Source organism: Equus quagga, chromosome 13, assembly GCF_021613505.1.
Source record: "Equus quagga isolate Etosha38 chromosome 13, UCLA_HA_Equagga_1.0, whole genome shotgun sequence".
Lineage (NCBI taxonomy): Eukaryota > Metazoa > Chordata > Mammalia > Perissodactyla > Equidae > Equus > Equus quagga.
The window spans coordinates 49,895,749-49,920,522 of record NC_060279.1 but is presented as its reverse complement, the minus strand read 5'-3'; the positions used below and the strand labels follow the sequence as shown (position 1 = coordinate 49,920,522).

The 24,774-nt window shown below is 34.8% G+C and overlaps 1 protein-coding gene across 7 annotated transcripts in view; it reads right to left on the bottom strand.

The window, feature by feature from the left end:
- CHD9 (chromodomain helicase DNA binding protein 9) overlaps window positions 1-24,774 on the bottom strand; it is a 228,453-nt gene that overhangs the window by 135,197 nt on the left and 68,482 nt on the right. For 3 of the 7 annotated variants that reach the window (XM_046684199.1, XM_046684202.1, XM_046684196.1), the window contains exons 2-3: window positions 24,631-24,701; window positions 11,473-13,095 (exon numbers count right to left, since the gene is read on the bottom strand). In XM_046684199.1, coding sequence (XP_046540155.1) covers window positions 11,473-12,930 — 1,458 coding nt within the window. In that variant the 5' untranslated portion in view covers window positions 12,931-13,095; window positions 24,631-24,701. Of the gene's footprint in view, window positions 1-11,472; window positions 13,096-20,899; window positions 21,006-24,630; window positions 24,702-24,774 lie in introns of those variants that run through there. The other 4 variants (XM_046684201.1, XM_046684200.1, XM_046684197.1 and 1 more) reach the window with 2 other exon arrangements.

The window sequence follows — 24,774 nt, the reverse complement described above, 5'->3', positions numbered from 1 at the left end:
CCCCCCCCCCCCCCCCCCCCCCCCCCCCCCCGGCAAAGCCAGTGGGCGCAGCCATCTTGCCCCAAGGCAGAGAGCTCATAACACGCAGCTCTTGACCCCCCATCTAGTGGCGACAGGCTGTAACTGCAACTGAATTCTACCACCATGAGAAAAAACCGCTCCTCTACCATCCAGCAATTTATAAAAGCCCCAGACCAGAAGGAAAACAATAAAAACACAGAATTAAGTCCTGAGGACTTGGAATTAGGTAAACTAAGTGATAATGAGTTCAGAGCAGCTATAATCAAAAAAATCACTGAGGTAGAGAGAAAGATAGAGAAACAAGCCGAGTTCTGGAGTTACTTCACAAAAGAGATTGAAATCATAAAGAAGAATCAAACAGAATTACTTGAGATGAAAAACACAATGGACCAGATAAAACAGAATATGGATTCCCTGAATGCCCATGTAGACAACATAGAGGAGAAAATTAGCATAATCGAAGATAGACAGGCTGAATGGCATCAGACAGAGGAAGAAAGAGAACTAAGAATTAAAAAAAATGAGGAAAATCTCCAAGAGATAATGGATTCAATGAGGAGTAAGAACATAAGGATCATAGGAATTACCAAGAGTATGGAAAAGGAAAATGGAGTAGAAAGTGTGTTTAACGAAATTATTGAAGAGAACTTCCCAAATCTAGGGATCGACGGAGAAATGTGTGTAGAGGAGAGTTTTAGATCTCCTAGATTTGTCAATGTAAAAAGAGCTACCCCACGGCACATAGTAGTAAAGTTGGCAAAAAGGAAAGATAAGGAAAGAATACTCAGGGAAGAAAGAAAAAAAAGAATGACCTATAAAGGAGCCCCTATCAGACTGTCAGTGGATTTCTCTACAGAAACCCTACAAGTTAGGAGAGAATGGAGTGACATATTCAAAGCTTTAAAGGATAAAAATCTTCAGCCAAGAATACTCTATCCAGCAAGAATTTCCTTCAGATATGAGGGAGAAATTAAATCTTTTCCAGACAAACAAAAGTTAAGGGAATTTGTAACTAAAAGCCCTCCATTACATGAAATCCTCAAGAAGGCTCTCATACCTGAAAAAAGAAAAAAGGAAGAAAGGGGACACATCCACAGACTAGGGAGACCGATGGATAGAACCAGAACAGGATAGTAAATATTCAATTATAGCATTAGGGTAAAGGTAAGGAAACTACCAAAACAAGGACGATCTTAGCACTCTAACTACCAATTAATAAGACAAGTTGGAATAAAAAATGAAAATAATTATTTAGGAGGGGAAGACCAAAGGGTCTAAATCAGTATTGGTCAAGTAAGTAAGAGACCACCAGAGAATAGACTATATTATACATGAGATTCTAAATACAAACTTCAAGGCAGACACTAAAATAAAGTACAGAACAGAGTCACAAATCATAAATAAGGAAAAATCTAAGAAACCCAGCATAAGAAATTGCAGTATTAAATGGGTAGTCTAAAGCAAACAGGAAAAGAAACACAGGAAAACAAGATAATGAGCGACAGACTAACAGCACTAAGTCCACATGATTCAATAATCACTCTCAATGTGAATGGATTGAACTCTCCAATAAAAAGACACAGAGTGGCAAAATGGATTAAAGAACACGATCCAACAATTTGTTGCCTCCAGGAAACACACCTCAGCCCCAAGGACAAACACAGACTCAGGGTGAAAGGGTGGAGGACAATACTTCAAGCAAATAGCAAGGAAAAAAAGGCAGGTGTTGCAATTCTCACATCAGACCAAGTGGATTTCAAAATAAGACAGGTAAAGAGAGACACAGAGGGACAATATATAATGATCAAAGGGACACTTCATCAAGAAGAAATAACACTTATAAATATCTATGCACCCAACACAGGAGCACCAAGATTCATAAAGCAACTATTAACAGACCTAAAGGAAGATGTTAAAAACAACACAATAATAGTAGGGGACCTCAACACCCCACTCACATCAATGGACAGATCATCCAGACAGAAAATCAACAAGGAAAGAGTGGAGCTAAATGAAAAACTAAAACAATTGGACTTAATAGACATATATATATCACTTCACCCTGAAAGAGCTGAATACACATTCTTCTCAAGTGCACATGGAACATTCTCTAGGATAGACCATATGTTGGGAAACAAGGCAAGCCTCTACAAATTTAAAAAAATTGAAATAATAACAAGCATCTTCTCAGATCATAGTGCTATAAGGCTAGAAATTAATTACAAGAAAAAAGCTGAGAAAGGCACAAAGATGTGGAGACTAAACAACACACTGCTGAACAAGCAATGGATCATTGAAGAAATTAAAGAAGAAATAAAAAAATAACTGGAAACAAATGAAAATGATAGCATGCCATACCAACTCATATGGGGTACAGCAAAAGCTGTATTAAGAGGAAAATTCATCGCAATACAGGCACATCTTAACAAACAAGAAAAATCCCAAATAAGCAACCTTAAAGCACACCTAACTGAACCAGAGAAAAAAGAACAAATGAAGCCCAAAGTCAGCAGAAGGAGAGAAATAATAAAAATCAGAGCAGAAATAAATACTATTGAAACGAAAAAGGCAGTAGAAAGGATCAATGAGACAAAGAGCTGGTTTTTTGAGAAGATAAATAAAATTGACAAACCACGAGCCAGACTTACAAAGAAAAAAGGGAGAAAGCTCAAATAAACAAAATCAGAAATGAGTGAGGAGAAATAACAACAGACTCTGCAGAAATACAACAGATTATAAGAGAATACTACAAAAAACTATATGCCAACAGAATGGATAAGCTAGAGGAAATGGATAAATTCTTGGACTCCTACAATCTCCCAAAGCTCACTCAAGAAGAGGCAGACAATTTGAACAGACCAATCACAAGGAAAGAGATGGAAACAGCAATCAAAAACATCCCAAAGAATAAAACCCCAGGACCAGATGGCTTCCCTGGGGAATTCTACCAAACTTTCAGAGAGGATTTAATACCTATCCTTTTCAAGCTATTCCAAAAAATTAGGGAAGATGGAACACTTCCTAACACATTCTATGAGGCCAACATCATGCTGATACCAAAACCTGACAAGGACATCACGAAAAAAGAGAACTACAGGCCAATATCACTGATGAACATAGATGCAAAAATTCTAAACAAAATTTTGGCAACCAGAATTCAGCAATTCATCAAAAGAATCATACATCAGGATCAGGTGGGATTCATACCAGGGACACAGGGATGGTTCAACATCCGCAAATCAATCAACGTGGTACACCACATCAACAAACTGAGGAATAAAAACCACATGATCATCTCAATAGATGCAGAGAAGGCATTTGACAAGATCCAACAGCCATTTATGATAAAAACTCTGAACAAAATGGGCATAGAAGGAAACTACCTCAACATAATAAAGGCCATATACGAGAAACCCATAGCCAACATCATACTCAATGGGCAAAAACTGAACGCCATCCCCCTGAAAACAGGAACGAGACAAGGATGCCCTCCATCACCACTATTATTTAACATAGTACTGGAGGTCATGGCCAGAGCAATCAGGCAAGAAAAAGGAATAAAAGGAATCCAAATAGGGAGGGAAGAAGTGAAACTCTCGCTGTTTGCAGACAACATGATCTTATATATAGAAAACCCCAAAGAATCCATTGGAAAACTGTTAGAAGTAATCAACAACTACAGCAAAGTTGCAGGATATAAAATCAATTTGCATAAATCAGTAGCATTTCTATACTCCAGTAATGAACCAACAGAAAAAGAACTCAAGAATACAATACCATTTACAATTGCAACAAAAAGAATAAAATACCTTGGGGTATATTTAACTAAGGAAGTGAAGGACCTATATAATGAAAATTACAAGGCCTTTCTGAGAGAATTGGATGACGACATAAGGAGATGGAAAGACATTCCATGTACATGGATTGGAAGAATAAACATAGTTAAAATGTCCATACTACCTAAATCAATCTACAGATTCAACACCATCCCAATCAGAATCCCAAAGACATTCTTTACAGAATTAGAACAAAGAATCCTAAAATTCATATGGGGCAACAAAAGACCCCGAATTGCTAAAGCAATCCTGAGAAAAAAGAACAAAACGGGAGGCATCACAATCCCTGACTTCAAAACATACTACAAAGCTACAGTAATCAAAACAGCATGGTACTAGTACAAAAACAGGTGCACAGATCAATGGAACAAAATTGAAAGCCCAGAAATAAAACCACACATCTATGGACAGCTTATCTTTGCCAAAGGAACTGAGGGCATACAATGGAGAAAAGAAAGTCTTTTCAACAAATGGTGCTGGGAAAACTGGAAAGCCACCTGTAAAAGAATGATAATTGACCATTCTTTTTCACCATTCACCAAAATAAACTCAAAATGGATTAAAGACCTAAAGATGAGACCTGAAACCATAAGGCTTCTGGAAGAAAACGTAGGCAGTACACTCTTTGACATCAGTATTAAAAGGATCTTTTCGGACACCATGCCTTCTCAGAGAAGGGAAACAATAGAAAGAATAAACTAATGGGACTTCACAAGATTAAAGAGCTTCTTCAAGGCAAATGAAAACAGGATTGAAACAAAAAAACAACCCACTAACTGGGAAAAAATATTTGCAAGTCGTATATCTGACAAAGGCTTAATATCCTTAATATATAAAGAACTCTCGCAACTCAACCACAAAACATCAAACAACCCAATCAAAAAATGGGCTGGAGACATGAACAGACATTTCTCCAAAGAAGATATACGGATGGCCAATAGGCACATGAAAAGATGCTCATCATCGCTGATCATCAGGGAAATGCAAATCAAAACTACACTAAGATATCACCTTACACCTGTTAGAATGACAAAAATATCTAAAACTAATAGCAACAAATGTTGGAGAGGTTGCAGAGAAAAAGGAACCCTCATACACTGCTGGTGGGAATGCAAACTGGGGCAGCCACTATGGAAAACAGTATGGAGATTCCTCAAAAAACTAAAAATAGAACTACCATACGATCCAGCCATCCCACTACTGGGTATTTATCCAAAGAGCCTGAAGTCAGCAATCCCAAAAGTCCTGTGCACCCCAATGTTTACTGCAGCACTGTTTACAATAGCCAAGACGTGGAAGCAACCTAAGCGCCCATCAACAGACGAATGGATAAAGAAGATGTGGTACATATATACAATGGAATACTACTCAGCTGCAAAAGAGAACAAAATCATTCCATTTGCAATAACATGGATGGACCTTGAGAGAATTATGTTAAGTGAAATAAGCCAGCGAGAGAAGGATAATCTGTGTATGACTGTACTCATATGAGGAATTTAAAATTATGGACTAAGAACAGTTTAGTGGATACCGGGGGAGAGGTGGGGTGGGGGGGTGGGCACAAAGGGTGAAGTGGTGCACCTACAACATGACTGACAGACATTAATGTACAACTGAAATTTCACAAGATTGTAACCTATCAATAACTCAATTAAAAAAAAAAGAACGAGAAAGCAAATGTGGCAAAAAATTAACAACTAGTGAGTCTATGTGAATGGTATATGGATGTTCACTGTATTATCCTTTCAACTTTTTTGTAACTTTAAACTTATTCAAAATAAAAGTTAGGAAAAATAAATGATACTATCAATAAGAAAAAAAGGTCAAAACCAAAAACTAATCCACTTTAACTGAAAAAAAGCAACTAAAAGGGAAATTCCTGTATGGAATTTCTATTTTGTGTTTTAGCTTAGAGGACTAAGAATTCTGAAACTTATTATGAGCAATACCATGCCAAATGCATAAAGATTTAAACAAATTTTGATAAATAAAGGGAAGCTACTTAATTTATTAAAATAAGAATTTTAATTATCCAAGGAGACAATATAAATATTACTTGGGTAGTTTTTTCTCCTCTTTTTGTCTAGGGCATAACAGAGTGACAAGTTTTTTAACCGTTCATGTATCTGTTGCTTTTCTGACTCAGAAACTAAGTTACGCTGTTAAAAAAAACCTAGCAAAGAGCTTGGGATTCTCGGAGTTCAAAGGGTATGAGCAAAGTACAGAAGATCTCTTGCTTTAGTTTTACATGGGTTTTCCTCTCTTTTTTATAAACTTTACTTACACACAAAATTAGCTATGTTTCTGCTTAAAATAATTTTCAAATATGTAAAGTATTCCAAGAGTCTTACTTAAGTGACAGTAATGCCTAGAGATGTAAGAATTAAAAAAAGATCTGTATAATTAAAGCCTTTGGTGCTTAATAGAATATTTTTCAACTATCTAGAAAATATGCTCATCTATAATAAATAATTCCCTGACTCTGTTGGATAGCAGAGAACGTGTCACATTTCTTTACCTTTCATTATTTGTAATTGCCACTCAGGAACTAAATAGGCAATATGAATGATATGTCCTACAATGAAACCCAAAATTACAACTATAGCATCTTAAGAGTTGAAAAGAACCTACAATTTAGTCCATTTCCCACCCACTGTAGGAACTGCTTCTGTGACACATCTGAGCCACTCCATCTCCCTCCTTTCAGTGAAAGAGCTTTATTTCAAACTTCTTCCTTATAATACATGATAATCTGCTTTTCTGCGACTTCCACTTAGTAGGCCTAATTCTGACCTTTAAAATCCTTTAAACATTTGAAGATAAATAGCAAAATTATATTATTCAAATTATTTGAAGATAATTTAACTTTAGGATATTTGTTGCTATCATCTTAAACATAATGTTATAAAAAATGTCAAAATACTTTTGGAAGCAATAGCTATTTCAGTTTACTTTTTTCTTTGTTTTGTTTTGGAGTTGCTTTTTCCTCTGGTAATGGATAAACTATTTGCCAATATAGCCAAAACATGAGATGCATGGTCTTCTCCACTTACAGGTTCTAAAGCATGTTTTTGCTTGCTTAGTAAGATAGATGTTTGAAGGCGGAGGGTGAGTAGAGAGAAATCATTTAGCATATTATTGTTATATACCACAACGTATTAACATACTAAGAAGTAAAGTGAAAGTGCTTAAGACCACATATCACGAAGTGAAATTTGGTTTGAATCCAGTCTGGTCACTGGTTGTCTCCACACTGGCTGTGTGATTTGGGGTATACTACTTAACTCCTCTGTACCTCAGTTTCCTCCCATAAGAAAACTTAAGGAAATACTATATCCAATCAAAAGGATTGTTGTGAGGGATCAATGTGTTAATTTAGGTTAAGTATTTAGAACAGTGCTTGGCAAAATAAGTGTTCTATGTATTAGTTATTATAATTTTTGCTATTATTATACACCTACTTTAAATTGAATTATGGTAACATATGTAAGAAAAATATAAAGATATTTTAATTACCCCAATTCAGATTTTTCCAGATCTCAATAACAGCCTTACTTGTATATGGTACTTTAGCAATCTTATAATGGCAAAATATTCAGCCATTTAAAATCATTTTTAGAAAAGCATTTAATGATATGAAAAATGTCTGCAACATATTAACTGGAAGGTTAAAAAAGCAATTTGTCAAACAGCATAAACTATATGTTCCCAACTTCGTTTCTTAAAAATGCAAGACTATGTAGGTGGAGGACATGGGAGAGACAGACACTAGATCTCACTGGAAACTTAAACAACAAGGTATCACCAGCGATATCTTTTGGTAGTGATATTACCAGTAACTTGTTTTTCATCTGTTTGTTTCCTATATGATCCAATTTTTTAAGTAACCATGCATTAAATTTTTTATCAGAAAAAAAATCCAATAATTTAAAATGTGCCTTTTATACAGGCTGTTCAAACCTAAGTATTCTTTAAAGCTTATAAGTAAGTTTCCCCACCTTCAGGAAAAAAATAAAATAAATATTCAAAGTAGTAAATAAAGTAATAAATTCATCAGAATACAAAAGCCAGCAAGGAATTATGTATAATTATTTATCTCCTAAAATTCTATTTCCTGTTTTGATTGCTATTTCAGCTATCCCACATAATACTTTTCACTGCTATAGAACTTTTACATTAAACTTAATTTATAAACACTGAAAGATCATATAATGCTCCACGTTATTTCCAATTTGCAAAATCAAAAGATTCCATGTTACAAAATAGTGGAAAGTATTTGTCATAAGAGAGCCACGAAAAGTTTAAAATATTATTCTCTCAAAACTCCTTTGCTGTAAAAATCAGAGATGAAAGGAAGCTAGCATTTTCTCTATTATGTTTTGTACTTACATTTATAAACACTTGCTGTAGCTTGTCACCTTTTTTCTTTTCTCTTTTTTAAGTGGTAAAATTCTAGAGTCAATTATATGAGAAATGTTTTCAGCAATATTCACTGTTGTTAATGACTGACACAGACTTCAGGGTACTCTAAGACATTTGAAATTATATCTACAACCACCTCGCCTCAGTTGGGGAATAAGAAAAAGCAAGGCTTAGAAATATTCATTACACATCCAACATTCTCACCAAAGCTTTCTAGAATTCTAAGGAGTGCCATTCACGAATTTTCAACAGTAGATTAAAGAATATCTTGTTTTGACTATAAAAAAACGTATCTCATTTTTTGATTTTGAGAAACCAAAAATTATGCCACTTTATTATTTTCAAATCTATCCACTTTTATACATATTTAACAATGCTAATTCAGTCTGAAATGAAATTACTGCAATTAAGAGAGAGTTTAAAAAAACTAAGAAAAGAAATTTCTTTCCATAGAACCTGGGAAAACATTGTAATAATATCAGAACTCCTTATTAATATAACATTTTGGGTATGTAGTAACCATAACCGTCTAGACCATGCCAAAAATTACATAAGCAAAAAACTTATACACTCTGCTAAAATTTGTCATAAATTACATAATGTTAAATCATTTGAATTTCACATTATTTAGGATATGCGACCTGTAATTCGGTACATATAAAACCTGTATATAATCAATAATCATAATAATAATCCCCTCCCTTTTCTACCAATCCATCTCTCTTCACCTCTATAATCAGCAACTCTCAAATATCACTCTTAACACTAAGAAATAATAGGAAACTTGAGAACAAACTTTCAGTAAGTCAAAAAAGTATTCCAAATCAACTGCCAGGTCAGTTTTGAACAGGGAACAAAAAGAACAAGAAATTAGCAAAACAAAAATTCTGAAACAAAAAGTGAGTAGATGTAAATAAAGCCTTATGAATTTATCAGTGTAGAATAAGATGATTTATGAAAGGTTGCTTATGATGGGTCTGAAAAGGATTTCTCTCAGACAGTACTATCTATAAGCAAGCATTAGGGACTACTTATTTATAATTACTCTCCACTCATTTCAAATCTATAAAAGGGAGTCTTCATTTTAAAGCCAGTATAACACGTTCAGAAAAACATGAATTAAAAAAAAATGGTGACAAGGCTTTAGAAAAATAAAATTAAGAAGTGAAGTTAATAAATTTAGGGCTTCATAACTTCACTTAATATGCTGGACAAAGTGATCAAACTGGTCAGAAATGTAGAGATGAAGTTGATAGTGGAAGTGACCCCTAGGTTCAATCAGCAGAGGCTTTTCCCAGGGTCCTTCTAACTGAGATGCCTGATCCTCTTCCAGTAGAGGGAGCAAAATCATAATATTCTATTCATGCCACACGAAGGGGAAGGGGAGGGTTTACAAGTGCCTTTTAAATATCTTAAAATCTATCCAGACATTTCAAAAAATGTACAGAAACTACCATTTGAAACAGAACTAAAATAAACCCAATGGAAAAGATAAAGATTTTACCTTTTTCAAACACTTCAAGCCTTTGAAATGAAAAAACAGTCCCTAAATATTTAATTTCAAGAAATGTGGTATATTTCACTGTCCACCTAATCTCAGAGGAACCCAAACTATTGAAGCATTTTATGAATCCTTAATTTAACAAGATTTCGTGAAAATGATTAACTATTACATTAGATACATTTTTTATTAAAAAAGTAATACATTCATGTGACAAAAACTATAGAAAACAAAGGAAAGTAAAATTATACTACCCTAAAACAATCTATTTCCTCCAGTATTTTTTCATATGCATAGTTTCACACAGCTATGAAAAAAAGTATAATCATAAAAATATTAAGTTCTTAGTATATGCCAGGCACAGTTCTAAGCACTTTTACATGTTATAACTCTTTTAATCTTTACCAAAGCCCTATTAGGTAAATCCTATTATTCCACATTTAAAGATGAGGCAAATGAGATACATAAAAATTACATAACTAGCTAAAAGTCATGCAACTAATAAGTAACAGGAGCCAAGATTCTAACCCAGGTATTCTGGTACCAGAGGCTGCACTCTGAACCACTTTACTGTGATCTTAATTTTGAATTATGCCTTTCCCCCATCATTGACATATTCTCACTGTTAGTCTTCAAAGTCTTATAATAAATGCTTATAATAGTCCATCTAATATCAATATGATAATAAACTATGCTGTTTCTAGTTGTCCCTTACAGATACAGTAAGATAAATATCTTTGGGTGTATTACTTTTGCTGTGTTTGGATTATTGTAATAAAGTATTTTTATACTCAGATATACTACCAAATTGCTTTTCAAAATATTTGTATCAGTTAACAAAGCTACATATGTAAGTTCCAATTTCACCATAAATTTGCCAGTACTAAGCATTAACACTGAAAACAATTTTTTCTAAGAGGTAAAAATGAAACCAAGCTCCAAACTGAACTATTATTAAAGTTGCAAATTATTCAGAATGTTTTGTTTAGTAATTCAATTTCTTTTTTGTGAATTTCAGTTCGTACACTTTAGGTATCAACAGTGATCTTTGCTTATCAATTTATATGAGCTTTTTATAGGACCATTAACCCTGTGTCTATCATATTTGCAATAAAATGTTCCCAATCTATTGTTTCCTTTTAATTATAGTTATTAGGTTTTTATTTTTGATAATATATCTTTCTTTTAAAGGCAATCGGAGGGGCTGGCCCCGTGGCCGAGTGGTTAAGTTCGCGCGCTCCGCTGCAGGCGGCCCAGTGTTTCGTTGGTTCGAATCCTGGGCGCGGACATGACACTGCTCATCAAACCACGCTGAGGCAGCGTCCCACATGCCACAACTAGAAGGACCCACAACAAAGAATATACAACTATGTACCGGGGGGCTTTGGGGAGAAAAAGGAAAAAATAAAATCTTTAAAAAAAAAAAAAAATAAAGGCAATCGGAATCGCAAGCTACAAAAGAGCTCTTAAAACCTTACAATTTTCTAAATATAGAAATTAGTCTATTGCTTTGAGCACATCAATGAATCACTTTCAAATATATGATTGTTAAAGCAATGCAAACCTATGTCAAAATATGCATATTCACTTAATAGAATTACCGAGTTTGAGAAGTCTTTAATGTCCCAAAAATTAATTCAATAAGCAAAAGTCCACCCTACCTCAAATCACCAAAATAAAAGAGCTACATACCTGTCGCTGTAGACATAGACGATTTCTGTCATGTAAATGCTGATGATTAGAAAGTGATGAATGCCAATTCCGAGCCTGACTATGCAAGTGAGTTTGAGCCATATCAGAAGGCCGTGTTACAAGATGTGAAGTAAACTGCCGATCAAGGTCATGATCTAAAACATGACTTGAATTATCCTGCCCAAATGTTGACTCATCAAATTGGGGAAGGAGACCTTCCTGAAGGAGGTCTTCTGGGTCAAGTCCTGTGAATGGTTCAGTTTGAGACTCCACTTGATGAAGTAAATTCTCTTCTAAAGACGAAAAGCCATTCGCTTCCACATGATCATTGAAATGGCCCATTTGAGATCCTGAGTCAACAGGATCTGGGAAGTTCATGTGCACAGGAGATAATTTTGAATTGCTGTAATTACCCTGAGGATGTGATGAATGCAACACTTGGAAATTATTTGAATTCAATGATGTATTGGGATTTAGCATATGCTGAGTGGATTCTTGCTTGATTCTCCTATGAGGTGAAAAGGAATTACTTTCAGCAAAATCAGATAATGTCTGATTTGTATGATTGGGTGCAAGAACTGCAGAGGACTGCAGAAGACTATTCGGTGATACATGATTACTGGAAAAGGAATAATGTGAAGAAAACTGCTGTGAATTACTGACAGAACAAGAAGTCATATTTGGAGAAGGTCCATTAAAATTTCCTTCTTGATGACTGCTACACTTGAGGAAGTGCACTGAAGGATTTGACGTTTGAGAAAACTGCTGCATCGAAAGAGATTGTTGTGAAGTAGATGCACTAGTAATTTGTGTTGGGTGGCTAACACTGACTCTGTGCGGACCGGAAACATTAACATCCATAAAATTTTTAGACTGATTAAGAGAATTTTGCCCTGGGTTAAGATTATTTCTGTTTTGTTGTGAGCGTAGTGAACTACACTGTGTTTGTTGTTCACTGGCCTGAAATAAGGCAAAGTCATGGTGTGCCACAAAGCTTTTATTTTGATGCATAGAGTGAGAATGTCCTTGTTGGTGAAAAGGAGATCCATTTCGACTTGAAATGCTAGTAGCTGTCTGATGGCCCCACATTGGACTGCCATCTGCTACATCTGGAAACAAACCATTGGGTTGGTTTTGGGGGTGGATCGGAGAACAATTAAACTGAGAGTGTGGAGATAACACATGCTCAGCTGGGCTACCAAAAGACTGATTGACTTGGTGAAATTTCATTGAATCAAACTGATTTAACTGCTCATAATCAGTCATCTTCTGATGTGTTGGAGTACCTTGAACATGGTTCAGTGAGTCTATGTGCAAAGGTTCAAATTCTGCACCCAAGTTCAGTTCATCAACTAGTGAAACCGGTCCTGGTTGTACAAATGCATCATCTGACAAACCTTCTAAGGTCTCACCAAAAAGATTGGCTTCATCAAAAAAGTCCATCATTGGATCCGTCATCTTGAAAAATTCAGTAACAATCTGGGTTGTTCACTCCAAATCGAGTATATTCAGCTTCTCTGTAGTAAATATTACTGGATCATTTCTAAAGGTCATCAACTAATCTGAAACAGGTCAACGTTCATTATTGCTCTTGATAATGACATCTCATAAAGTGCCAGAATCCTAGGAAAAGAAGAACAAAAACAAAGTTTAATAATGAGTATTCATTAAAGTTCTACAAGGTTTATATATGATTTAAAAACAAAACTTCAGTGTACAGTATTTTTTGGTAGAATAATTCATTGTAAATAGTTCATTAATATTCCCTGAAGGAAAAAAAGCCTCCTGCAGGGGACATAAATATACACATTTAAAAGTAATAATGCATATTACTTCATTTTGAAATTCATATATTATGACGACAGATTGTAAAGTAAACTTGAGAATGGTATGTCAGACTCTCCTATACCATGAAATGGCCACTGCCTCCCAGCAGCTCTAGCATGTATAAAATACATACGTACTACACTTCAAAGTTATGTCTTGTTAAGATAGCTGACATCAGATTCTCTCAGATTAGTAAGTGTTTTGTGGTCTTTTGCTCTAGACCTTATGATCTGATAAATCTACTATTTCATAGGGTATATGTGGAATTGAATCAAGATGAGCAAGTGGATTAAGTCATGATAAACTGGCCCAAAATGAGATAAAATTTGGCCATCTGGTGGCCAATAGTCACATGAAAAGATGTTCCACATTACTAATCTTCATGGAAATACAAATCAAACCTACAATGAGATATCACCTTACATCTTTTAGAATGGTTACAATTACCAAGAAAAAAGATAACAAATGTTGGAGAGGATGTTGAGAAAAGGGAACCCTCATCCACTGCTGGTGGGAATGCAAACTGGTGCAGCCACTGTGGAAAACAGTAAGGAGATTTCTCAAAAAATTAAAAACAGAAATACTATCTGACCCAGCTATCCCACTACTGGGTATTTATCCAAAGAACTTGAAATCAACAATTCAAAGAGACCTATGCATCCCTATGTTCATTGCTGCATTATTCACAATAGCCAAGACACGGAAGCAATCCAAGTGTCCATCGACTGATGACTGGATAAAGATGTGGTATATATATATACACAATGGAATACTACTCACCCATAAAAAAAGACAAAATCATCCCATTTGCAATGACACGGATGGACCCTGAGGATATTATGTTAAGCAAAATAAGGCAGACAGAGAAAGACAAACACCATATGATTTCACTCATATGTGGAAGATAAAAAAATACATGGACAAAGAGAACAGATTAATGTTCAGAGGGGAAGGGCATTGTGGAGTGGAAGTAAGGGGTAAAGGGGCACAAATATATGGTGACTGACAAATAATGTATGACTGAAATATCACAATGTTATAAACTATTATGACTTCAATTAAAAAAAAAAAAACTTAGCCATCTGGGAGCCAGGCCTGATGGTCTAGTGGTTAAAGTTCACTGCACTCTGCTTTGGTGGCCTGGGTTTGGTTCCCAAATGTGCAACCACACCATTCATCTGTCAGTAGCCATGCTGTGGCAGTGGCTCACATAGAAGAACTAGAAGGACTTACAACTAGAATATACAACTAACTACTGGGACTCTGGGGAAGGAAAAAAAAAGAGAGAGGAAGATTGGCAATAGATGTTAGCCCAGGGCGAATCTTTCCCAGCTAAAAAAAAAAAATAGGGATTAAAAAAAAAGTCTGCCATCTGGTCAGTTGACAGACAACACAGACCATGTGATACATTGGTGATGTCCCCAAATATTGCTACCATAGTCCTCTTGCTCATCTGCCATGTCAAATCAGCTTTCCTGACAGCCAACTGATTTAGATATCTGTGTAGCAAAAGCAACCACTTTCCTATTAAGTTATATTCATTACTCTGTCCCTAAGTGCCCCCCATTAAATCATTTGGAATATACAGAATGCTTATTATATTTATTAAACTGTGTAAATAAACGTGTACTGACAATCAAGCTGAGGCAAAAACAAACAGTAACTTGAGCTAAGCAATAGTCTTATGATAGTCTCAAGAGAAAAAATGATTATATATATGTATACGTATATATACACACACAGATATACACTATTTGTGTATAGAAAGGATCTAATAGGTTACCTGCTAATATGAAATAGCTGGCCAATTTTGTTCTGGGCTTGTATCATTCCAAACATTTTTAACAAAGGTAATTTATGGTTCTGCCCCCACTGTCTTGCATAGAGAATCACAAATGGAAGTTCTTACTCCTTTACATAATAGTTTATTCAAAAATTAGCAAAGGCCTAAGAAACTTTCCTGGAACTTCTATTTTGGGAGGTCCATTTCAGGAAATGTAAATTTCCTAAACAAAATGTCTGCTCACTATTTAAATGTAGAAATACTTTCGAAAAATTCTGAGAAATAAAAACTACCAAAATCTGTATTAATTTTACCTAGAAAGTGACTTATCAATCACAATGGTAACTAAGTGCTTTAATAAATATATTATTTTAGAAAAAGTAAAATATGGAAAAAAATTATTTTTCCAGATTTTATAATTGTTTGAGACTGAGCAAACAGAGGGCTATGTGGTCCAAACTGAACAAAGTGTAAGCCAAAAAATAAGGTAGGTTAAATCACTTCTCTGGAACATATCCTATATTTAGCTTCAGACTCTCGACTGGGGAACAATCTACAATTGACAAAATACTCATTTAATTTCCTCTTTAAGACCTATTGCTTTAATTCATTCTAGTAAATGCCTGTACCATTTTCCAACTTTATAAAAACATCACATCAGTCTAACTGCAACTTAAGCAAGTATTTATCGACTATCCATTACATCCAAAGCAACTCTGTAGAAACTACAAAAGTCCCTGCCCTCAGAAGTTCAGAATCTAAACAGAGGAGGAGGCAGATAATGGCCTAAGAAAAGCACATCCTATACTGAATAAAATATGGTAAACATGCCTTAAGATGCACAAGTTCATCTGGAAGGTCATGTATAAAGAGAAGACAGCATACTTGGCAAGTTATTCAGGAAAAGCTTCTTGGAACAGTTAGCCTTTGAGGGGGGTCTTATAAATGAACTGGAAGGGGAAGCCATGCAAAGAATTTAGGAATAAAGAAATGACAGCAAGGAAGTAGGAATATATAGGGAACATTATGACCACTGCAGAGGGTATATAAAGGGAGAAAAGTGGAAAATAAAGGCAGAAATATAACTGGAGCACTGCTGTAGAGGACCTTATCAATCAAGTACACTAAAATAATATATTCGGGGACAGAATTCTTCTAAGGTTGAGACAAGTATTTAGAATCAAAATCAAATTGCTTCTCTATCTTCATTTCTACATTTATCTGATGCCAAGCACACGATGATCACATAACATGGATTCAAATATCAATAGGAGAGAATCTCTATCTTTAAAACATTTACAATCTAGAGAAGAAAACACAAATAGTGTGATGTATGTCTTAGCAGAGATGTATACAAAGCACTATATTACGGTAGCACAGATTAGATAGCCATTAATTATGTCCAGAAAAAATCAGGAAAGGCAGAGATTAGGTAACATTTGAACTGGGCCCTAAGAGTAAAAATAAGGTAACTGAATATAAACTTAATTCAGTGGTAAATTTACTTTCCTCAATGTCAAATAATTGCTTTTTCTCCAAGACATTTCTATATTCTCTAAATAGGTCCCTCAATACTTTTCTACTAAACGAATTACAGTAGTCCCCTCTTATCTGTAGGGGATACGTTCCAAGACCCCCAGAGGATGCCTAAAACTGCAGACAGTACCAAACCCTGTATATACTATGTTTTTTCCTAAACATACATACCTATGATAAAGTTTAATTTATAAGTTGGACACAGTAAGAGATTAACATTAATAATTAATAATAAAATAGAACAATTATAACAATATACTGTAATAAAAGTTACCAGAGATCTCAGGAACCTCAGCATACGATTTCTTTTCTTTTCTTATAAAGTCAAGAACTTTTACCTTTTTACTTAAAAGAAGCACTTTACGGCATACCAAATTGCCAGCATCACTACTCTTGTGCTTTGGAGCCATTATTATGGTAAAATAAAGTTTACCTGAACACAAGCACTGGGATACCTTGACGATTGATCTGATAACTGAGACAGGTACTAAGTGACTAATGGGCAGGCAGTATATACAGAGTGGATACGCTGGACAAAGGGATGATTCACGTCCTGGGTGGGACAGAGCTCACAGCATGAGATTTCATCACACTACTCAGAATGGTGCACAGTTTAAAACTTATAAACTGTTTATCTGGAATTTTTCATTTAATATTTTTGGATGGAGGTAGATTGAGGTTGACCACAGGTAAGTGAAATAGCAGAAAGGGAAACAGCAGAAAGCAAAACTGCAGATGAGGGGGACTACTGTAGTCTTCTCAGTAAGTTCTGTACAGTAATAGTTTCGTCCCATGTAATATGATGACAATCATCCTTACCAAATTATTCAGTTCTCTATTAGCCATCTCTTCAACACTTCTATTCAGTATTAAATTTGTGCTACATTAATTTTTACGTTGTTTATGAGCTACTCACAGCTATTTGAAATTCATACTTGGAGAAAATTTGGCTTAGAATTCACCTCCTATAGAAGACCTCTCCTGACTCAACTTTCTGTCTAGTAACCTGTGCACACCACAAATAACATTGCATTGTAATAACATATTACATTATACATAACATATGTATAACATACACTAGACTGAATACTCTTGGAAAAGAGAAACACCTTTATCATCTTTGTATCCTGAGCATGTTGCCTAGCATAGTAGGCATGTAATAAGTTTTTGCTAAATCAATGAATGACTGCATAGGTATTAGAAAGAACATGATACTTAAATTAAAAACCAAAAAACAAAAAACTAGACCTGAGCCCTGGCTCTACCACCTTCTAGCTGTATGACCTTGAGATCACATACTTTTGTTTTCATCTATAAAAAACAAAATAACAGCACAAACTTTCTAACTACAGTCTTGTTTGCCTCAAAGGTGAATTACCAAGTGCTAAATAAAATTAAAATACTGTCTCTTCCGGTAAGCTGTAACCCCCATTAGGGTAGGAAACAGGTCTTTTACAATCCCCTCACTCTCTTACACTGTACATAAAACTTGCAAGAGCCAGAGGGAACACTAAAGAAATGCCCAGAAGTGAGGCAGGACATGGCATTTCGGAAACCACTCAATAACATAGCATGGCCAGAGAATACTACTAGCCAGATAGAGATGTAGAGAGGCAAGCAGAGGTCAGATATTCAGGGCTTTTATTAGCCATGTTAAGAAATCTGGACTTTATCCTAGAGCCAATAGGGAGCTATTTCACTGATTAAAATTTCTTCTCTGGCTTAACACTTAACTAACATTTTTACTGTGGTGAAATTATCATCACTGGTAGCTATTAACATTTGAAATTATTTTTAGATAGCAAATAGCAGCTCTTCCAATGACAGTGACCAAAACACTCATGCTGTACTCAGAAACATTTTTTCACATAAAGTGATAATGATAGGGGATATTAGTCATTTTAAAGAATATCCTTACTTGGAAAAATTAAAAGCTGGCAAACTTGAGTTCACCATTTCTTAGTTAAAAAAAATTGGTCTGTGGACTTCTAGAAACAACTCCTCTTAAGGCATTCAAACTACAATTGAATAACTGTTAAAAAGTTCTTTAATCAAGTCATTTTCCTCCAGCCTTCCTAGGCATCCACTTTCAGACTGTTTAAAATAAACCTTCAACTATTGGCCCCAAATTACTCATTTCCTTAGGGTTCCCACAGAGCTTCTAAGTACACGATTGGTAGATAGTAGAGAATTTGACTAGATTTACTAGCTTAATGCTAGTAAATTTAAGTGACAATATACTAGTACTAATAAATAAATTTTCCAGTAGTGTACCGCAGAATTTTTCTAGTCTCAGCCTGGCTGGTTCAGCATTTACTATCAGACTTAAATGAAGGTATAGAAAGATTGCTAACAGGTGGTTTTAAGTTGGAAGGTAGAATTAATTACAATAGTTAACAGAATCAAGATACAAAGAATCTCAAGAGAATGGAGCTATAGATCAAATCTAACAATTTGTAACTATGGGGTACTGTTTCCAGTGCAGATACCCAACTGTACAAGTACATTCAGGTTGGAAATTGTATACAGGCCAAGCAGGTGACAGAAATGAGTGAAGCTAGCTAGGAGAGAACTATGGCTAGCTAAAAAGTACAAAGGGGCAGCTACTAGTTAGCTTCAGTTCATTGTTGCTTCTAATTTTTAAAGAGCTAGAAATCCATCCAGATGTCTTTGGGAAATTTCCTGATTTTTAAATGCTGAAAACTAATTCAAATTCTTTATCTACAATGCTCTTGGCTAGAAAATTCAATATCATAATATATGAACTCTACATATACTAATTTCTGAAATTAATGCGGTCTCAATAAAAATTCCAGTATTTTTTTTCAAAGGTAGACATGGTCTAAATAGACAAAAAGCAAAATCAGGAAAAGATCTGAAAGAAACAAACAACCAGGAAGAACTAACCCTACCAAATATTAAAGCATAATAAAATCTTATCAAAACACTGTGGTATTAGCACATGAGAAGTTACACAGATACAATAGAAAGTAATTTAGTATCTCAAATTGGGGGGAATTGAACTATAAAATAAACAGGACAACTGGGTGGCCATTTGAAAAAAAGAAAGTTAGATCCATATCTTGTTCTCAAACCAAGACAAATTGTAAACAAATAAAAGATATTAAATGTCAGAAATGAAAAGCCATGAAAGTATTGGAAGAAAACCTGGATGGGGCAATCCTGAGAAAAAATCCTGGACTGCAAAATATACTACAAAACTACAGCAATCAAAACAGTATGGTACTGGCACAAAAACAGACACACAGATCAATGGAACAGAATCGAAAGTCCAGAAATAAAACCACACATCTATGGCCAGTTAATCTTTGACAAAGGAACCGAGAACATACAATGAAGAAAGAAAAGTCTCTTCAATAAATGGTGCTGGGAAAACTGGACAGCTACATGCAAAAGAATGAAAGTAGACCATTATCGTGCACCATATACAAAAATTTAACTCAAAATGTATTAAAGACTTGAATCTAAGACCTGAAACCATAAAACTCCCAGAAGAAAACATAGGCAGTACACTCTTTGACACTGATCTCAGCAGTACCTTTTCAAATACCATGTCTACCCAGGCAAGGGAAACAAAAGAAAAAATTAACAAATTAGACATCAGACTAAAGAGCTTCTGCAAGGCAAAGGAAACCACGAACAAAACAAAAAGATAATCCATCAGCTGGGAGAAAATATTTGTAAGTCATATGTCCAACAAGGAGTTAATTTCCCAAATATATACAGAACTCATACAACTCAACAACAAAAAAACCTGATCAAAAAATGGGCAGAGAATACGAACAGACATTTCTCCAAAGAACACTTACAGATGGCCAAGAAACACATGACAAGATGTTCAACATCAGTCATTATTAGGGAAATGCAAATCAAAACTACAAGATACTACCTTACACCTGTCAGAATGGCTATAATTACCAAGACAAAAAATAACAAATGTTGCAGGGGATGTGGAGAAAAGGGAACCCTCATACACTGCTGGTGGGAACACAAACTGGTGCAGCCACTATGGAACATACAGTATGGAGATTTCTCAAAAAATTAAAAATAGAAATACCATACGATCCAGCTATGCCATTACTGAGTATTTATCGAAAGATCTTGAAATCAACAATTCAAAGAGTACTTTAGTTTCTACTCATGGAACAAAATTCAGATGTCGTTAAAGATCCATTAATAGATTACATAAATTAAATAACTTTATGGAAAGATTCATAAATTAGATTATTAAAAGAAAAATAGCCAACTGAGAATTATCACCTGCAACTCACTCACTGATGAAGTGCTCATTTCTTAATACATCAAGATTTCCTGGGTCCGGCCCCACGGCCAAGTGATTAAGTTCAGGTGCTCCACTTCGGCAGGCCGGGGTTCACTGGCTCTGATCCTGGGTGCAGACCTAGCACCACTCATCAAGCCATGCTGAGGTGGCATCCCACATAGCAAAACTAGAAGGACCTACAACTAGAATATACAATTATGTACAGGGGGGCTTTGGGGAGAAGAAGAAGAAAAAAACGATTTCCTATAAAGCAATAAGAAAAATACTAATAACCTAATAGAAAAATGGGTGAAGGATACAAACAGTCAGTTCATATTCTCCTTCAAAATAAGAGAATGTAAATTAGAACCACACTGATGTACCATTTTTCACCTGTCAGACTGAGAGAGATTCCAAAGTTTGACAACACATTTTGGTAAAGCTGTGGAAAAAACACTCTCATATACGGCAGGTGGAAGTCTAAAATGATAAAACCTCTAAGGAGAGAAATGTGCCAATATCCAGAAATATTTCAAGTGCACACCCTTTGAGCAAATTCCCTTCTAAAAATTTATTCTACAAATATGTTCATATATGAGTGAAATGGCAGATGCAGGGGTATTTATTAATTGAAGCATTATTTGCTCCAGCAAAAGACTGAATATAGCCTAGATGTCTATCAATAGGATGCTGGTTAAACAAAATGTCATATCCACTTATGCTGGTCGCACCAAATCCAGGTATTATATTCAATCTTGAGTGTCTCACTTAAAGCAAAATATGGACAAAATGGGACATATTCACAGGACAGCAACCAGACTGGTGAAGTTATTTGAAACCACGCTTCTCAAAGTTTCTCCCCTCAGTTGTCTTCTCTTCTCACTCTAGAAAATATTTTCTCTAGATAAGCTCATTCTCTATCTTCTATATACTGACAATTGTTAAATTTTATGTCCAGTACCATCTTCCCAGCTGCCTCCTGAACTTTTCCATAGGTATAAACTCAACAGATCCAAAACAAAACTAATTATCTTTCTTCTAAAATGTATCTTTCTCCTACATGCTTTATTTGGCTAATGGCATGGTAAAACTGACCTTTCTGCCTAAAGTATTTCCCCACTTTAATCTATCATGCATACTGTGATCAGAGTGAGTTTGGTAAAACACAGATTTGATCATGTCACTTACCAATAGAAACCTTTTGATAGTTCTCTAATGCTGACCATATAAATATCCAACTTGGAATACAAACCCTTCAAATTTGTCTCATCTCCAGTACCAGCCCCCCATCTCTCCACATCATCTACAACCTAATTGCACCAACCTTCTTGTTATCTTTCTAATATGTCCTATTGCTCATTTTCCATGCCATTACTCACGCTATCTGTAGGACCCCAAAGGCAGATCTAGAATGATAGGGACTAGAAAACTATAGGGAAAATTACTTTGGCTCAATATAAGAAAGAAATTTGAAATAGTCAGAGCTATCCAAACAGAAAGACAATGAGTTCCTTGTTACTAAAGTTACATATTCAAATTTAAAACAGGCTAACCAAGACCTCAATAGAGATACTGTAAAGAAGAGTCCAGCAGCATATTGGTGACTGACTGGATAACACTTTAAGTCCCTTCTGATCTTGATATTTTATGAATTCTGGCATTTGAAAATACTTGGTTTTAACGCAGCACCCCAAAGTTACTTATTAGTGGGTTTCAACAAGCTTTGTAGTTATATAGATCAATCTAATCTATATCTTTAATTGATCTAAGAATTCCACAGTGTCTTCCTCAAAACTGAAGATGATATTAAATTACATGAAATTGCAAAAAAATTTAGGAATACGTCAAAATAATCCTAATAAACTGAGGTGAAAATCACCCTATAAAAAAAATAAGATGAAATGAATACTAGGAAGGTTAAGTTCAAGCTTATAAAAACCTAGGTACTACAGCTGTCACTTCAATTACAGAATGGAAAATTGTTCACTAGGCAAAAATTAGACAGGAAAAAAACCCCAAAATAATAGCTAACCACAATCTAAACATGCACCCTCAACATAGCTTTAGGAGAGCAAATGTAGTAAAGCTATCAGAAAGAATATACTATTTTATAATGATAAGATTACACTGTATTATATATTATGTGCCAGAAAATACTCCTGTTATATCAGTTAGATGATTACTAAGGTTTTCACATAAGCAAAAATGAAAAGGTTATGATAGAAAAAATGGGCAACATCATTGAAATTAAAAATTTTTGCACTTCAAAGGACACCATCAAGAAAGTGAAAAGACAACCATGGGAAAAATGGGAGAATGAGATAAATGAGGTGACAATGGGAGAAAAATTTTGCAAATTGTATATCTGATAAGGGACTTGTATCTAGAATATATAAAAAATTCCTAAAAGTTAATAGTAGACAAATAATCCAATTAAAAAGTGGGCAAAGGATCTAACTAACATTTGTCCAAGGAAGATATACAAATGGCCAATAAGCACATGAAAAGATGCTCAACATCATTAGTCATCAAGGAAATGCAAATCAAAACCATAATGAGATACCACTTCACACCCACTAGGATAAGGGGGAAAAAACCAAAACAAAACAGAAAATAACAAGTGTTAGTGAGAATGTAGAGAAGCTGAAACTCTCATACACTGCTGCTGGGAATGCACACTTTGAAAAACAATCTGGTAGTTCCTCAAATGGTTAAACCTAGAATTACTATACGATCCAGCAACTCCACTCCTAGGTATATACCCAAAGGAATTGAAAGCAGGGGCTCAAACAGATATTTACAAACCAATGTTCACTGCAGCATTAATCACAATTGCCAAAAAGAGGAAACAACCTAAATGTCCAACAACTGATGAACAGGTAAAAAAAATGTGGTACATCAATCTAATGGAATATTATTTGGCACTAAAAAGAAATCAAGTACTGATACATGCTGAAAACGCAGATGAACTTTGAGAACATGCCAAGTGAAAAAAGCCAGTCACAAAGGACTACATATCATATGATTCCATTTATAAAAAATGTCAAGAACAGGCAGATCTAGAGAGACAGAAAGGAGATCAGTGGCTGCCAAGGAGTGATGAGACTGATGAGTGTTGGATAGTTATGGGGGTTCTTTTTGGGATAATAAAAATATTCTAAAGTTACTTGTGGTGATAGATATACAACTCCGTGAATATACTGAAAGCCACTGAATTATACACTTTGGGTGAATTATGTAGTATCTGAACTATATCTCAATAAAGCTATTTTACAAAGAAAAAAATTTAAGGGTAAAATTGTTTTGAGTCCTTTAATTTTCTGTTATATCTCTTAAATAAGGATGAAGATTATAGTGGTCAATTAAAAACTGATTCTCTTCAATGTAATTACCAACTAATTTTACTTGGAACTATTTGCAAGGTAGATTTTTCTGAGAAAAAATAAAGCAAGTGAATTTACTTTGAAAGATTTGACCAAGTTACAATGGAAGTCTGTTAGACATCTCAAATAAAGTATTTTATCTGTCCAATGCAACTCTGAAACTATGACAGTGTTAAAGTAAGCAAGTAATGATAATTGGGAAACTACACTTTTGTAAAATTTAAAATAAATAAGAACTCTAGAGTAAACATATTTTTTAAATGACTCAAGAAAAAATGCCTTTGAAAGTAAGCTATCATGATCCTTTTAAAACTTCAATAAAAAAGGGAAACTAAAATGATCCTTACTGATTCTGTCACAAATGATAAACGCTAGGGGATGCGTACTCTCATCCACAAAGTTCCTCATTATTACAGACCTAAAGAAAATAAAAAGCAAAGAATTAGCAAAAAAACCCTTGCCTAATCCTATACACTTAATATAATGATTGT